This window comes from Saccopteryx leptura, chromosome 4, assembly GCF_036850995.1.
Source record: "Saccopteryx leptura isolate mSacLep1 chromosome 4, mSacLep1_pri_phased_curated, whole genome shotgun sequence".
Taxonomy (NCBI): Eukaryota; Metazoa; Chordata; class Mammalia; order Chiroptera; family Emballonuridae; genus Saccopteryx; species Saccopteryx leptura.
The window spans coordinates 205,432,811-205,449,437 of NC_089506.1; the positions used below are offsets into that span (position 1 = coordinate 205,432,811).

General features: G+C 49.6%; 1 protein-coding gene across 7 annotated transcripts in view; it reads right to left on the reverse strand.

The window, feature by feature from the left end:
• The window catches only part of CIITA (class II major histocompatibility complex transactivator), a 53,303-nt gene that overhangs the window by 26,067 nt on the left and 10,609 nt on the right, over window positions 1–16,627 (reverse strand). For 4 of the 7 annotated variants that reach the window (XM_066382616.1, XM_066382618.1, XM_066382615.1 and 1 more), the window contains exons 2-3: window positions 1,625–1,771; window positions 1,285–1,380 (exon numbers count right to left, since the gene is read on the reverse strand). In XM_066382616.1, the coding sequence (XP_066238713.1) occupies window positions 1,285–1,380; window positions 1,625–1,771 (243 nt within the window). Of the gene's footprint in view, window positions 1–1,284; window positions 1,381–1,624; window positions 1,772–4,205; window positions 4,224–15,591; window positions 15,809–15,896; window positions 16,309–16,627 lie in introns of those variants that run through there. The other 3 variants (XM_066382621.1, XM_066382620.1, XM_066382622.1) reach the window with 3 other exon arrangements.

The window sequence follows — 16,627 nt, forward strand, 5'->3', positions numbered from 1 at the left end:
CACAAGGGCTCCCAGCTAAGCGGACAAATGGGGCAAGGAATTCAGCCTGCACTTTAATAACCAAGATGTTGCTACCGGTAGGGGCTGCATTCTGAAGAAGAAGGGACTTTTTTTTCTAATTCAACAAAGTCTCTGTCTGAGACTCTGGTGAGGAGGGATTCTTTAGCCCACCTCACCCCCAAAACAATAATGCCAATACCTCTCCCCAGAGAGTTCTGTCTTCCTCTGAAAGCTGTAGCCGTTTAGAAAGCTGCACACCAGCCTCCTGGCTGAGGCCTCAGCAAACCTTCCCACCCTCGATACTTCCTTTTTTGTGGTTAAGAATAAGATTTTGAAGTGAGAAAGACATAGGTCAGAATTTCAGACCTGCCCTTTACTATCTGTAATGCAGCTTTAAGTAGGCTGTTCCACCTCTCTGAACCTCAATTTCCTTATCTGTAAAATGGAGATACTAATAATACCTACTTCCTTTGTAGCAAGGAGGCAACACATCCTGCAATCAGAAAGCAAGAGTAAATACCAGAGTAGTCTGGCCTAGGAGCTGGAGAGAAAGAGGGGGAGGAATGTATAGCATGGGCTGTGTGAAAAGACAGGAAAGAACAAGAAATAGAGAAAGGTGTAGACATGAAGGCAGAGGGTACAGAAGTGAGATTTTGTTTGCTTGTGGTTCATGAATGGAGGGGTGTGTTTCCATCAGTCTTCTCCCTCTTCTTGGAGTCTTCCCTAGAGTCTCTGTTCTTTTCACCCTTGCCCCACGTCCTGCTTACCCTGATTTCTTTCTCTCTCTCTCCCTTCCTTCCTTCCTTCCTTCCTTCCTTCCTTCCTTCCTTCCTTCCTTCCTCTCTCACTCTTTCTTTTTTACTGATTTAAGAGAGAGAGAGAGAGAAGGGGGGGGAGAGAGAGAAGACAGAGATGAGAAGTATCAACTCACATTTGCTTCACTTGAATTGTTCATTGATTACTTCTCATATGAGCCTCGACCCTGGCTCAAGCCAAGCCAGTGACCCCCTTACTCAAGCCAGTGACCTTGGGATCATGTCAATGATCCCGTGCCCAAGCCAGCAAGCCTGCACTCATGCCGGAGACCTCAGGGTTTCCAACCAGGGACTTTGGTGTTCCAGGTTGATGCTCTCTCCACTGTGCCACCACTGGTCAGGCACCCTTGCCCTGGTTTCTGAAAGAGGGGCTTGCTGTGGCTCATGGTGAATAGATGAGATTAACAAAAGAGAAAAAAGAACCCTTCCCTTCTATTGTCCTTTTTCTGGGCTCAGAGTACTTTCTCACCGATATTGGCATAAGCCTCCCTGGTCTCTTCGTCATCTTCTATGTCACACAACAGCCTGCTGAACTGTTCGCAGTTGATGGTGTCCGGGTCAGGTTCTGTGTGGGAAAGCCCCTTGAATGAAGCAGTAAAGATCTGGGAAGAGGGCTGGTGTGGGAGGCGGGAGAAATGGGCGGAGCTGGAAAACCTCTCGTTGAGAGCGAGCCTTTGGCAGGGGTAGGAGCTGTTCGTGGTGCTGACCGGAGCTAAGCGGCTGGCACTTAACGCTGGTTGCTGCCTGACTCCAGGACAGGCTGAGCGGTGGGGAGGGGCTTGGGATGGGACGGAGGGAGGACAGCCCACCTGAGCAGATCTCTATTTCTTCTTCTCCAGCCAGGTCCATCTGGTCATAGAGATGGTAGAGCTGTAACGGGTCAGCATTGCTGTTGAGAAGCTGCAGGTACCCGCCTTCTAGAGGTCCCAACTCCATGGCGGCACACTGTCCACTGCCTGGAAGGGAGACACAGTGGGTCATCTCATGGGATGTTGAAAAGATGCAGAGAAGTAATATACTTCCAAGCTGAGTCACTCGGTAATGGTCAGGATTGGGCAGCCAAAGAAAGCAAAAGTTCCCATTCAGCACCTCTTATATGTTCAAGGCAGTGGGAAGAGAAAGCCGTATGTTCTTCTTCCAAGAAACTTATACGGGGATGATGCCCATGATACAGGAGAAAAAACTAGAAAAGTGTAGAGTCAAGACATCTTATACCTGTGAAGCCAGGAGACCTGAGTTCCACATCCCACACTATCATACATAATGATAGATAAGACTGAGAGAATACCTACTATGTGCCCAACACCTGGGCTAGTACATTTAATTCTCACATCAACAACCACGTGGAGTAGGCATTATTACTATTCTCATTTTACATATGAGTAAACTAAGTCTCAGAGAGATGAAGTGACTTATATAAGGTAGCCCAAGTCCAAGTGGAACCAGGATTTGGTTTTGGGCTGTCTGACTTAAAGGTCTGCATTTAACTGTCATGCTCTACTGCTGTGGGTGACCTTGAGCAATTCTCTGTGCCTCTCTGTGCCTCAGTTTCCTAACCTGTAAGTTAAAGAAGTTGGGGCAGGTTCTCTGTAAGATCCTGCATTATCATTTGTTAAAGAACATATCAGATACCTTAGATGCTACTTTGTTTACTCTCCAGGACAACCTTGGACATGTCCACACAAAAACTTGTGTACAAAGCATAATTGTATGGGTGCATAATTCATAACAGTCAAAATACAGAAGCAAATTAAATGTCCATCAATGGATGAATGAATAAACAGGATGTAGTATATCCATACACTGGAATGTTATTCAGCCAAAAAAAAATAAAGTATTGCCTGACCAAACAGTGGTGCAGTGGATAGAGTGTCAGACTAGGACACAGAGGACCCAGGTTTGAAACCCTGAGGTTGACGGTTTGAGTGCGGGCTCATCTGGCTTGAGCACAGGCTCACCAGCTTGAGCGTGGGGTTGCTGGCTTGGGTATGGGATCATAGACATGACCCCATGGTTGCTGGCTTGAGCCCAAACGTTGCTGTGGCTTGAGCCCAAGGTCACTGGATCAAACCCAAGGTCACTGGCTTGAGCACAAGATTGCTGGCTTGAGCAAGGGGTCACTCACTCGGCTATAGCCCCATGGTCAAGGCACATACGAGAAAGTAATCAATGAACAATTAAGGTGCTGCAATGAGGACTTGATGCTTCTCATCTCTCTCTGTCTGTCTGTCCCTATCTGTCTTTCTCTCTGTCTGTCTCGGTCACCAAAAACACCCACAAAAAATCAAAATAAAACAACAACAAAAATAAAGTATTGATATATATATTACAGCATGGATGATACTTGAAAAAAATTATGCTAAGTGAAAGAAGCCAGATACAAAAGGCCACGTATTCTATGATTCCATGTATATAGAATATGTCAAATAGGCGAATCCTTAGAGATAGTAGATTAGTGGTTGGCTAGAGATGGGGTAGAGTTGTGGGGAGGGAAGGGGGAGCAACTGCTAATGGGTACAGGGTTTCTTTTGGGGAGGATGGTAAAAAAGTTCTGAAGTTGATTGTGGGGATGCTTGCACAGCTGTGTGGTATATTAAAAAGACCATTGGATTATACACTTTAAAAGGGGGAATTGTACGATGGGTGAATTATATCCCAAAACAAAAACACTAGGCCTGGAAGGTAGAGCCAGTTTGAAGCCTCACCTGTGTGGCTCCAGTAACCCTACCTGTTCCCTAGTCCACAATTCCATGGCGTTCATTTCCCAGGGCTGCTGCAATCAAGTGCCACCAAGTGAGTATCTCAGGACAATGCAGCCTTATTCTCTCACAGTTCTGGAAGCCAGAAGTCCCAAATCAAGGTGCTGGCAGGGCAATGGTCCCTCTGGCGGCTCTAGGGGAGAATCCTTCCTTGCGTCTTCTAGCTTCTGGGAACTAATGGCATTTCTTGACCTTGTGGCCAAGCCACTCTGATCTCTGCTTCTGTGGTCACATCGCCTCTTTATAGCTCAAATTTTCTGCCTTTTTCTTGTAGGAACACTTGTCATTGGATGTAGGGCCACCTGGATAATCCAGAATGCTTTCATTTTAAGAGTCTTAACCTAATTATATCTGCAAAGATCCTTCTCTCAGATAAGGTCACATTTATAGGTTCTATGGATTTGATGTGGATATATCCTCTTGGGGGTCACCATTCAATGTACATGGGACACAGATACATGTTGGAAGGAATCAGAGGAAGCTTCTTGGAGGAAGTGAGAGAAGAGCTGGTGCTGAGGGCCAGAGGATGTGAGAGAGCCTTCTGAGCGCCCCACCTGACCCAGAAGAAAATGGAGGCAAGCAGGGCAGGACAGTGGGAGGGCAAGGTTGTGAGAAAATATACACATCTCACCTTCCAGCCACGTCTTTTCCTTTCACGCATCATCAACAACTCTACCTGCCTATAGAGGGTCTCGGCCCAGACCCTGACGTCACAGAGAATGGACCTTCCAATCCAACACAGCGCCCTGGTGGAGCTGTCAGTTTATAATGATTTAGGTGGTGGTTGCAGGAACCCAAGCAACAGGCTTGCATCAAAGGCCCAGCCAGCCATGACTGGAGGAAGCAGAACTGAAAGAGAGCTACCACCCTTTCCTGGAGCAGAGCCAAGGCTGGGGGCGGGGAGGGAGGAGGGCTGCCCCTCTCCCAACGTGGTGGCCCAGCACCAGCGAGCCATCTACTGTCCTCTCAGGGATGGTGACAAAAGATGTCCCTGCCCCAAATCTTGCCTGCTGCCTGCCTCCCACTTTCAGTTTATGCTATTTATTGAGAGTCCACCTCAGTGGTAGTCAACCTGGTCCCTACCGCCCACTAGTGGGCGTTCCAGCTTTCATGGTGGGCGGTAGCAGAGCAACCGAAGTATAAATAAAAAGATAGATTTAACTACAGTAAGTTGTTGTTATAAAGGTTTATTCTGCCAAACGTAGCGAAAATCCGACATAAAATACTTGGTAAGTAATTATTATTATATGCTTTAACTTGCTGTAACTCTGCTTTATAAATTTTATAAAGTCAAGTTACTTCCCTACTTTATAAATCACCATTACTGTGGAACCGGTGGGCGGTTAGAAAATTTTACTACTAATAGAGATACAAAAGTGGGCGGTAGGTATAAAAAGGTTGACTCCCCCTGGTCTACCTTGTAGCGATCTGCCTCGTTTTCCAGAGACTGAGATCTGGCGACAGCAGCTCAGGACTGACCCCAGCAATTCTAGGAATGAGTTGTGTAACTTTGGTCAAGTTACCAAATCTCTGTTTTCTCACAGGGCATCAAGACTTCCAGGGACCTTCAACTCCCTTCATTTTACAGAGAATATGAGACCCTGAGAGGGAATGTGCTCTGCACAAGATACCACAGCCTGCCAGTGGCCAAATCTCTCCCTGACCCCCTGGGACAGACTCTCAGTCTTGTGTTCTTTCTTGCCAATCAAGGCATTTCTATTCAAATGAACACCGCCATTGTGTCTGGGCCCAAGAAGAGGGACCAGCCGTTTACAGATGGACGGTGGCAGGAGGTACAATGGGGGGAAGCCTAAAAAAGTCTAACCCCGTCTCACTTATCAACAGGCTCAACTATAAACTGTGAGCAACATCGTCAAGTGTGGTTAAATGCTATGAAAATACACTGACAGAGAGAAATAAGGCAATTCAGGTCAGTTTTGGAGTCTCTTTGGCCAGTAGTCACTGCCGTCATGGCCATTCACATGCAGGTCCTCATGGGATTCGGGCAGACAGTAAAGAAACAGTGGAGCTAAAAAAATGGTGGGCCATTCCTTTATTAAAGTCTCACACTGGCCGATGAGCAAACACACAGGGGAAACACTTCCCTTTCACTCATTCAGAGCTCCCAAAGCCCTGACACATTCTCCGGTTCTGCAACCAGGAGAATCTTCTCTGGTTCCTCCTAGAATCAAAGGCCCACCAGTCTTAGCGAAGCTTGCAAAGCCCCTCACCGCCGGTTCCGCATCTGCACACCTTCTCCCTTCTCTGCCAACATGGCTGCTTCCTTCAGCACCCTGCATTCTCTCTGCTCTCCCTGCAAACCTCGCCTCCAGCAAACATTAGCAAAACAATGGCCCTTTCCAAGCAGAAAGGTAATTTGCAATTTCACAGATCCACATATACCTGGTGCTGCCCAGCCCCCAATGCAAACTATAAGTGAGCAAACATAAAAATCATATTTTACAAACTTATTTGCCCAACAGAGTCAAATTGCCTGACTCTGAAACCATTCCTACCTACCAACCCACCACAACCTGGGCAAGTTCATTTGTTTTTTAATTTTTAAAACTTTTATTTATTGATTTTAGAGATGGGGAGAAGGGAAAGGGGGGGAGGGAGAGAGAGAGAGAGAGACTTGTTCTTCTGCTTTTTAATGCATTCATTGGTTGATTCCTGCATGTACCCTGACTGGGGATCGAACCCACAACCTTGGTATATCGGGATGATGCTCTAACCAATTGAGCCAACGGGCCAGGGCTGGGCAAATTCATTTTTACAACCTCTTGGAGATGTTTCCTCACTTATAAAATGGTAATCATAATAATTGGTAACTCATAAGGTAATTCATGTAGAACCTTTTAGAAGGTGCTTAGTAAGCACTTAATGAATAGAAGCTTAGAATAGCATCCGATGAGTGTAGTATGGGTGATGGCCATTATTACTATTATTATTTTATTATAATTCACCTCCTCTGAGGTTGATCAAGGGACCTTTCAAAGGAGTGGAAGAGAAATTCACCACATTGTCAAGCCAAGATTTCCATCATTTTGCATAAGGAGGCCTCACAGACCCCAAAGGATATTCAAAAGCCCCTCAACTGAACTCTTTCTCCCACCTGCAACTCCAGAGGAGACTGAAGGCAGAGATGCCCCTGATCACCACACTGCAGAGGAGAGAGTGCCCCTTCAGCTGCCCAGCACAGGGCAGATCACAGAGGCCATGGGAGGGCAGGACCCTGTCTGTCTCACTCCCCCATCCCTGGGTTCCGGCACATGGTGGGCTCCCTCCATCAATAGGAATGATGTATAGCTAGAATTCACAGGTGCTTTCCGAGTGCCAGTCACCAAATGACACGATGTACGAACATTACTCCATTTAGTCTAACTTGCTCATTAGCTATTTGTATTCCCATTTCTCAGCCTCAGGCTCAGAGAGGAGACTAGAGAGCTAGGATCTGAACCAACTGCCTAGGTCCAAAGTCTCAGCTTCTTGTAGTTGCTCTTTGTCCCCAGCCCCCCTGGGGAGGTGCCCTCACCCAGTGAGAGAAGGTGTGGGTGACAAGATGTTTTCTCCCCTGGAGGAGCTTCTGGGGCGGAGCAGAGGAGTAGTCTGCGTCTTTTTGGTAAACGAGAAGTATTTTTAGGTCTTCTTTGGACCCGCCCTTCCCCGGGGCCACCACTTTCCACCTTCAACTTGAGAAAAAGTTCTTAATCCTTTTGCCACCAAAAATCCTTTCTGGGGTTCCTTTCCATCCCCATTTCACAGTATACCACAGATTTCGAAGGAACATGTGCACCAACAAGTGGTTTCTAAAATGAAAAGTCATTTCTCTCTCCCCTGAGGGAAATCAAGTGTGACCAGAATGTCCTCACTCAGGTCTGAGCATCTTGATGTTCAGTTCATACAGCTCTTCCTGTGCCAACACAGCACCCCCTCTCTGCTGGGGACGTCCTTCTGTGTCCGGGCTCTGCTGGGTGCTCCATGTTTATTCTCTTGTTTCCATTGGCCCAGCAGCTCTGGGGGATTGGTATTATTACGCCCGTTTTACAGATGATGACTGAGCCTAATGAGGTTAGGCTCAGTCTAGAAGATGCTTTCTTCTCAGAAAGAGGGCACATATCCTTGAGGGGTTGAGGAGCTATTGAGAGGGAGGAAGCAGCTCTTCTGCTGCTCCCAGCCGTCACCATTGTTCTGCACTGCAATAGGAGAGCGTGAGAAGGGACACTTCTCTATTGTTGAGTATGAACTCCGTCTTCTAAGGAAGGAACGGAAAATCTCTGAACTGTGTGTCTAGAGATATGGGTTTGAGTTCAAGCTCTGCCTTTGATCTTTTTATTTTTATTTTTTACTTATTTGATTTTAGAGAGAGAGAGAAGGAACATTAGTCTGTTTCTGTATGTGCTCTGACCCGGGATTGAACCGGCAACCTCTGTGCTTCGGAGCAACGCTCTAACCAACTGAGCTATCCAGCCAGGGCTTGCCTTTGATCTTGAATGCAATACTTGACCCCTCTGAGCCTCAGTTTCACCAACTGGATGTAGGAGCCCATATTGCTAAGGCATTTGGGGATTCTAGATTCCTCACTGCCTGTCAGCCTTCCCCTTTCTACTCCTCCAGGGCCCCCCTCACTCACACCACCCTGCTCCCCAACCTCATGACAAACTGCTTCCAGAAGTCAGATGGTGGCAGGAAGCAGAAGCCCAGAGACACTTATCTACCATAACCAGCCCCCACTCAGCATCTCTGCGGGGCTCATAAATCACGGAAGTTCCTCTTTTCCTCTTGCACCCTGTAGTCCTGCACAGAAGCTCTAAGAAACCTCTTGCACCTTTTCCTCCAAATCTGTGAAATAATGATTTACTGAGCACCTTCTACAAGAAAATCACTGCGCTCGGGTTCCCAGGGGCCCTACAGGGGTTTAAAACACAGTCCCTGACAAGAAGCTTGTAGTGTAGACCCAGATAATATTGTAAAAGAGAGACCAACATGATAATGATAAGGCCGTCACCAGCTCTGGGTTCTAACCCCAGCTCCACACGAACCGTGTGAGTTCACGTAAGCTACGCTGCCTCTCTGGGCTGTGAAGCCCACTGCACTTGGTTGGCATGGTGTCTACCTCATCAGGCAGGGCGCTGTGACTTGCCGAAAGTGATACACCCAGGGTGTGCCACTAAGATGTAAGCTCCACAATGAGAACAGCAAGGTGTGACCTGACACTGTACAACTGGCACAAATTAAAAACCTGGGCAATGCTTTCGAATGGGTTGGTGGGCGTGGGCCGGTGTGACCACCCCAGAGAAAAACCTGGCACCATTTGGCATACCTAAGGATGTATAGATCCTACAACCCAGCAATTCAGTTCCTGGGTGTATATACACCTCAAAGAAATATTCCCACAACCCTACAAGGACACACATCTGGGGATACTTAGCACCGTGCTATTTGTGGTGATAGAGAGTTGGAGACCACTTGTGTGCCCGCTGGTGGGCGAGGGACAGGGAGGAGCAGCCACTACAATCCGTGGGGAGTGAGGCAGTGATTAGAAGCAGCAGACCAAATGCACACAGAGCAACACAGGTGGATCTTAACAAGACAGCACAGAGTTAAAAAGTAAAAAACAGAACAAACTCTGAGACCCCAATTCTAGATGGGCAGAGTGACAACATGCACGTAAAAAAGCAACACGTATTTTATAAGAACACATACAAGGAGGATGAGGAAGATAAAGGGGGTCAAACGTATGGTGATGCTCGGGTGGCGAGCACACAATGCAGCGTACCGACGACGTATTCTAGAAGTAGACACTTGAAACTTATATAATGTTATTAACCAATGTACCCCAACAAATTTAACTTAATGAAAAGAACACATGCAAACAAAAGGTTATACCTGGAATGCATTAGAATGGATGCCAGACAGGGCAAGGGGAAATTGAGAGTTGGCCTTGTACGGACCAAAGATCATAGAGGACTATAAAGTGAGGTGTGTGGTGACCCCAAAGTTGAAAGGCTCCTGACGTTTACAAGAAACAGAGCAAAAACAAAGGCATGGAAGCTTCATGGTTTGGGGCATCGCTGTGACTCCCCGACAGCAGCTGCACAGAGCCTGGCCCCTGGGGGGTGCCCGAAAAGGAACATCTGCGTTCTCGCGAGGCTGTGAGCCATCCCAGGAGGGGGCAATTTGGGCCCAAGAACCTCCAGTTCTGGGGGAGGAGACGAGAATGTTCTGGACTTGCAGCTAGACAAGGGGAAGGCAAGTATACCTTCAGAGGAGGAAGCCCCGGGTTCTGGCCCACTGTTTGCCAGCCCAGTGTGGGCATCCCAGGAAAATGCGACAGGGAGGACTTAGAGAAACTGCTGGTCTCACTCAAGACTTTTACTCCTTGGAGGGATCTGAGGAAGTCACAAAAAACAGAAGGGAAACTGAGGTATATGGCAATGTTGTGGAGCTTATGGGGCTAGAAGGCGGCTGGAGGTTCTAGTCTCTTCTCTTCCAGGCAGGGAGATCAGACATGTGCATGCATGTGCATGCATGTGGGTGAACATGTAATCGGGGCAGCAGGCTAGACAAGCTTCCTGTCAGGAGAGGTCTGGGGATACTGCTCTTTCTTAGCTCTGGAACTCAACTCTAACCGCAGGCTTCACAGCTGGGACACAGGGGGCTTGGTTTGGAGTATGGACTCTAAAATGAGGGTTGGGTCAGGCCCATAGGCCCAGGTTTGAATGTGTGTGTGTGTGTACACATATACAGTACACAATTGTTGCCATATAGAGTACACAATTGTAGCCAAAGTTCCCACTACTCTTAATTGCCTTCTACCTGACCCCATTTTACACAAATACAGCCCCCCAGGAATTTGGGTTTGCAACCCTGGCCTTGGAGGCCCGCTAAGGTCCCTTCTATCTCTGAGCAGTTGGAAAGACGATGGCTTGGAATGGATGGGTGGTTGGGGCAGAAAGAGGCAGGATTGAATTACGTCCTGCCTGCCGCAAAACTGAAACGCACAGGAGCGTCTATTCCGACAGAAGGGCTTGGAGGGGACCCGCCCCGTGCGTTCAAATGGTCTGATTGATTCCACAAAGGGTGGGAGCAGGGAGAACAGGAGGCTGTGGCTTCTAAGGTGTTTTCCTGGCTCTGGCGCCAGCTTGGACTGAGAGGAGATGAAGAGACGAGCCGTCTGGGAACTGTGGGGCACAGCGCACCACTGGATCCCACTGCATCCAATCCGTGCACCCCAGTTCCAGCAGCCTCCATTACCCTGGCATTGCCATCACAGCTGCCCCCCACCCTTGCGCCAGGACCAGACTGTGCCAGGACAAAGGGACCGCGGAGCAAGAAAGCAGAAAACGGAAGCACAGTTGGCTCCAGGCCCTGTTCGCGGGCTCCTCAGCAGTTGGAGGAAGGACGGAGGGAGTGGACAGGCACGGCCGTGGAGATGGGGGAGTTGACAACAGACAGGCAGGACGGGATCAACACGGGGACACAGGAGACCTGAGATCTGGGCCCCCGCTCTGTGTCTGACAGGCTGCGTGACCCTAGATGAGCCCCTTTCCTCTCTGGTCTCCAGTGCCCGTGTCTGGTAAATAAGAATGGCACTCTAGAGCAGTGGCTTTCACATGAAATTGTACAAGGAGCTGAGCTCTCAGCACAGGTGACGACAGAGCTGTTAGATGAAAGGGGATGGGGGGCTCTGAGCCATCCCTCCCCCGAAGGGGCTGCCCAGAATACAGTTAAAAACACAACTCCAGGTGACAGTTTGGACCTTGGCCTCCAGATACTCCCTGACTTGCTCCCTTCCAGTTGTGTGGCGGACGCTGCGGCGTGCTGCTCAGGTCAGCCCCACCAGCACCAGCTGCTGGAGGACAAGCGGCTCAAGCTCACTGCGCAAGCTCTCAGAATAATCCAAAGCCACACCCTCCTCTGGGGGCAGCCCATGTGACGGTGGCCGTGGCAAAGGTCTGATCTCCGTGCCCGCATCTGAGATGATCCTGCAGTCCGTCCCAGCGTCAGCAGTCCCCATGGGATTGGCTGAGACCTCTGTTGTGACTGTATTGTACCCCAACCCCTCGCTCTGCCCAGTCCTGCCTCCTGCCTTTCCCTGCGGATATCCCCCACCCACCAGGACCTCTTCCACTCCTCATCTGCTTCCTAGGGAGCCCCACCTGAGACAATTTGGCTCTGGTTTTCCCCAAGTGGGGTCTGGAAATCATAAAGAACCCCACCAAAGGCCCCACCCAGACCACCTCTGAGAGCTCAGATAAGCGTCCTATCTTTCTGGACTCCCACTGAAGACAGCCACCTCATGACAACTTGGACAATCTTAGAACTCAAACGAGACCACCTTGGTTTGTGCACGCGCCTATAGATGGTATAGTTTTTTGGGGCGGGGAGCCTGGTGGTCCTGAGATGAAAAGGGAGAAGACAAGCTGGTAGGGCTGCAACCAGGGGAGGCAGGGTGTGCCTCACTGCTAGTCCAGGAAGCAATCCGCCTTCTGGCTCCTCTGGTCTCCCTCACCCACTAGCAGCCTTCCCTCTGCATGTCCCAACATTCCCTGCTGCGGTCAGTGACCTGGAAAAGGAGTCCAACAAGTTTTTTGGGAAAGAGAGCTTGAACCAGGTGCTGGGGCAGGGACGGGGAAGGGGATGAGAATGCATGGCTGCAGTTACTGAATCAGGCCTTCAACTCCAGGCCTGATCCCTAGCTCAACTTAACATGGCACCAAGCCAGCGTCAGACCCTCTGCTGGATGCTGGAGACTCTGAGATGAATCACGGTCTGGCCCTGCCTGCCAGGATCTGTCTATAGAGACAGCACTTGGCAGGGGTGGTTATCTATCCATCAAAACTGCCTGGGAAGGGTGCTAACCAGATAGCAGCCTGGGCCTCACCCCCACTAAATTCTGGTTCAGTTGGTCTGGGGCGTGGCCGAGGAATTGGAATTTTTAAATGAGCATCCTCTTTGTGTCTCGCCCTTGACACACACACACACATTGGTGATTCTGAGAACTCTCACCTTGCATGGCTTGTCTTGAATGGCAGGAAGGCTACAATTCTCCTTCCCCCAAGTGAACTTTCCAGACCCTCCCTCCATTTCTGCCACCACTGGACACTTCCTCAATTCTTCTTCTTCTTCTTTTTTTGAAAGAGAGAGAGAGAGAGGGAGAAGCATTGATCATTGCTTCACTTATTGTGCACTGATTGCTTCTCAAACGTGCCTTGGCCGGGGTCACTGGCGACCTCAGACATAAGCCAGTGACCCCATGCTCAATCGGTGTTCTCTGGATCCAGCTGGCGACCTCAGGATCAAGCCTTTGACCTAGGATCAAGCCAGTGGCCTCAAATTTCAAGCTGGTAACCTTGGTGTTCTGGGTCAACACTCTCTCCCCTGCACTACCACCAGTCAGGCACTTCCTCATTGCTTAGATTTTCCTTCCAAAAGTCCCCCAGCCACCATGCCCTTGATCTAGCAGCCTTCAGTCCCACAGTGTAAATTGGTCTTTCCACTAATAGGGTCTTTCCATTAATCCAGAGTCTCCCAAACTTCCACCATCCACCTGCCTCCTTTACAATTTTTCATCATGTCTTCATACCACCTGTGTATAATTTACCTTAATATCTTTCTTAAATTAGTTTTAAAAAACCAAATATATTCATTTTAAAAGAAAACATTGTGGAATTGAACACAAGGATTCAAACATATACATGAAGATTCATAACAGCACTATTCACAATAGACAAAAGGTGGAAACAACTCAGGTATCCACTGACAGATAAACAGATAAATGTGATCTATTTTCACATTGGAATATTACTTGGCCATAAAAAGGAATGAAGTTCTGACCCATGTTACAACATGGATGAACCCAGAAGATGATATGCTAAGCAAAAGAAGCCAAACACAAATACATGATTCCACTTAAAGGAACCTAGAGTAGTCAAAGTCATAGAAACAGAAAGTTGAGTGGTGGTTGCTAGGAGCTGGAAGGGATAGGAGAATAAAGAGTTGTTGTTTAAGCCCTGGCCGGTTTGCTCAGTGGTAGAGCATCGGCCTGGCGTGCAGGAGTCCCGGGTTTGATTCCCAGCCAGGGCACACAGGAGAGGTGCCCATCTGCTTCTCCACCCCTCCCCCTCTCCTTCTTCTCCGTCTCTCTCTTCCCCTCCTGCAGCCAAGGCTCCATTGGAGCAAAGTTGGCCCCGGGTGCTGAGGATGGCTCCATGGCCTCTGCCTCAGGCGCTAGAATGGCCCTAGTTGCAACAGAGCAACGCCCCAGATGGGCAGAGCATCGCCCCCTGGTGGGCATGCCAGGTGGATCCCAGTCGGGCGCATGAGGGAGTCTGTCTGACTGTCTCTCCCCGTTTCCAGCTTCAGAAAAATACAAAAAAAAAAAAAGAATTGTTGTTTAATAGAGACAGACTTTCAGTTGAGGAAGAAAATGGTTCTGGAGATGGCTGGTGGTGATAGTTGCACAACATTGTGAATGTACTCAATGCCGCTAAATTGTACATTTAAAATGGTTACATTGGTAAAGTTTGTTATTATTTTAGAAAAAGAAAACTTTCTATGACTACCTCACATGGAAAAAAATAAACAATGTCATTGAAAAAAATTTTGACATTATCAAAATAATGTCAGCCGCCCTACCATTTTGTTAAAGAGAAACATTAGCGAGTACAGTGCAGAGTTTAGAGTGCTGTTAAAGATCCCTATACACAAAAACAGAGAAGGATGAAGAACAATCAGAAAAGTATCAGTTTCCTGCCTATGGGAACCAGTGTCAATTAATCCCTTTTTTGAGAACTGTCTTTCAACCACTCACCGCAAAGTCTTTGGAAAGCCTCCCTCCTGCTCTGGAAACTTTGATTCAAATCCTGACTCTACCAACTACTCAGCCGTGTGGCCTTTGCCAAAACCTCCTGGGGAAGTCCCCAGAGTTTTTGTAACAGGGAGAGAGTACAGAGGTTGGACCACATCTGTGCCTCTCAATGTGTGTATGACCTCTGGACCCCTGACATAAGAATCACCTGGGATAAACACAATAACCTGCCAGTTGGAGCCCCATCCCAGGCCTAGCCAATGGGGTTCGGGGCGGGGCCTGGAACCCACTCACTGAACAGCCTCCTGGGTGATTCTCAGGTATGGTAAGCCTGCGAATCCTTGGCTCAGTTATCTCCGAGGACCCTTCCACTCCACATCCTGGCATCTTAAGAGGAGACCAGGTCCTTGCCTAAGGCAGACTGGGGCTTGGAAGATGATAATTTGCTGGGGTCTCCTCCCTTCCCCCTTCAGCTACACCAGGCCCTAGAATAAGAGCATCAACTTTCTTAATCTTCTGATCAACCAGAAGCATTTCTTCCGGTGGGGAAGGGAGCTGTGCACAGATGGAGGACCTCCTACCAAAGTGACGAACCTCTGGCTGCAATTGGAGGTGGGGTGCTCTGGATTCCTGGGCTCGTGTCCCTTCTCCTTTATCAGGTTGAGGGAAGGGCTGTGGGACTCCCCGCAGTGCTAAGGATCCCAGACAGAGTTGGACCTGGTGGCTCCAATTCCAGCGTTCTGGGACCCCTGAGAGCCCCACGCTTCCTTTGCAGGGGCTCCTTAATTTCTCTCCTTAGATGGTGTAGCTCAGGACCCCACAGTGAGGAAGAGATACCAACTGTCAAAAGCAGTCCAGGAAAGACCCCGCCTCCCAACATGGTCAGAGAGGTGAGGATCTCTCCAGTGCGCTCAAGTTCGGCTCCCCACCGCCCCTACCCCCTGGGCAGAGGAATCCCACCGCGAGGGCAGCACCCCCAGACTCAGGGACCCTACCAGGATGGCCGCGTACCCAGACTCCGGAGTCTAAACAGGAGTATGATCCAACGGGGAAACTGAGGCTCAGAGAAGGGCAGCCTTGGTCCAAGGTCCTCCGTAGAGAAACAGCCTGTGTCCCCCAGGCGCACTCCTGCGCGTCTTTACAGAGTCTGGGACAAGCCTATGGCGAGTCTAGAACGGGATTGTCTGCCAGCCTAGGGCTTGACCTGCGTTCAGTATGCTCTGCGGGCTCCCTTTGCATTCCAGTCCCTCCGCGAACACTCCCCACTCCCCCCTGGCTTTTCCCGCCGCCTCCCCTTTGTCCCAGCGCTCGAACTCGGCAGCCAAGCACAGGTTCCCGTTCCTGGTCCTTCAAGGGTTGCTGGTAACGAGAAGTTTCCCAGGTCTACACTCTGGGAAACGACACATTTTCTTCCCTTACTCCCAGCCTTGCTGTGTGGCCTCAGGCCAGTAGTTGCTGTCTGATTCTCAGCCCTCCTTTAAGTGCTGCAGAGGGACGTTGGTCACCTACCGCTGTTCCCCGGACTCCCGCGCGCTGCCGCGCTGACGGTGGCTTCTCCCTCTAGACAGCTCCGGGGCTGCTGTGAACCTGGGATGGCTAGTCACCGGGCCACCCCACCTCCACCCCCTGCAACAGCCCTTTTTCTCTTTCACTTTCTGCACCGGGGGCTTGGGGCTAAACTGGGAAATAAGCAGGCATCCAAGCCTCCTCCTGCAGCGTCCACCACGCGCTTTCTCGGAAGCGCCTGGGTCGCGCACCGCTCCACTGGCGCGCGCTTCCAGAGCCGCTCTTCGCTCTTGGCAACGGCCAGTCCCCCACTGGCGCGGGGGAGCTAACCTGCCCACGCATGTGATCTGCAAGCCCTGGCTAGCCAGGAGCTCACTCCACCACCCCTGGGTGGCCCCTACTTTCTATCTAGCTCAGCACCACTGTGAGGGAGGCAAACCACCCCTGCAGGGCATGTGAACTCCAAGAGGACCCTGAGCTATTTGTTTACTCCTGAGAAGCTGGATGCCCCGCGGAAGGCTCAGCTGAGCAACAGGGCAATTCCAACACCACACCCCCTTAGGCATTACTCCTTCCCTTCCTCCTCTATAGGTCCTGGATCCCGTCCACCACGAGAGGCCACTTTCTTTCCCAGGCTTGGATTTCCTCATCTGGAATTGAAGAGGTTGGTCAAGGTGACCTCTTTCTCCCCTTCAAACAATCTCTGGCTGCATCCAACAGAGCACACTTGTCAT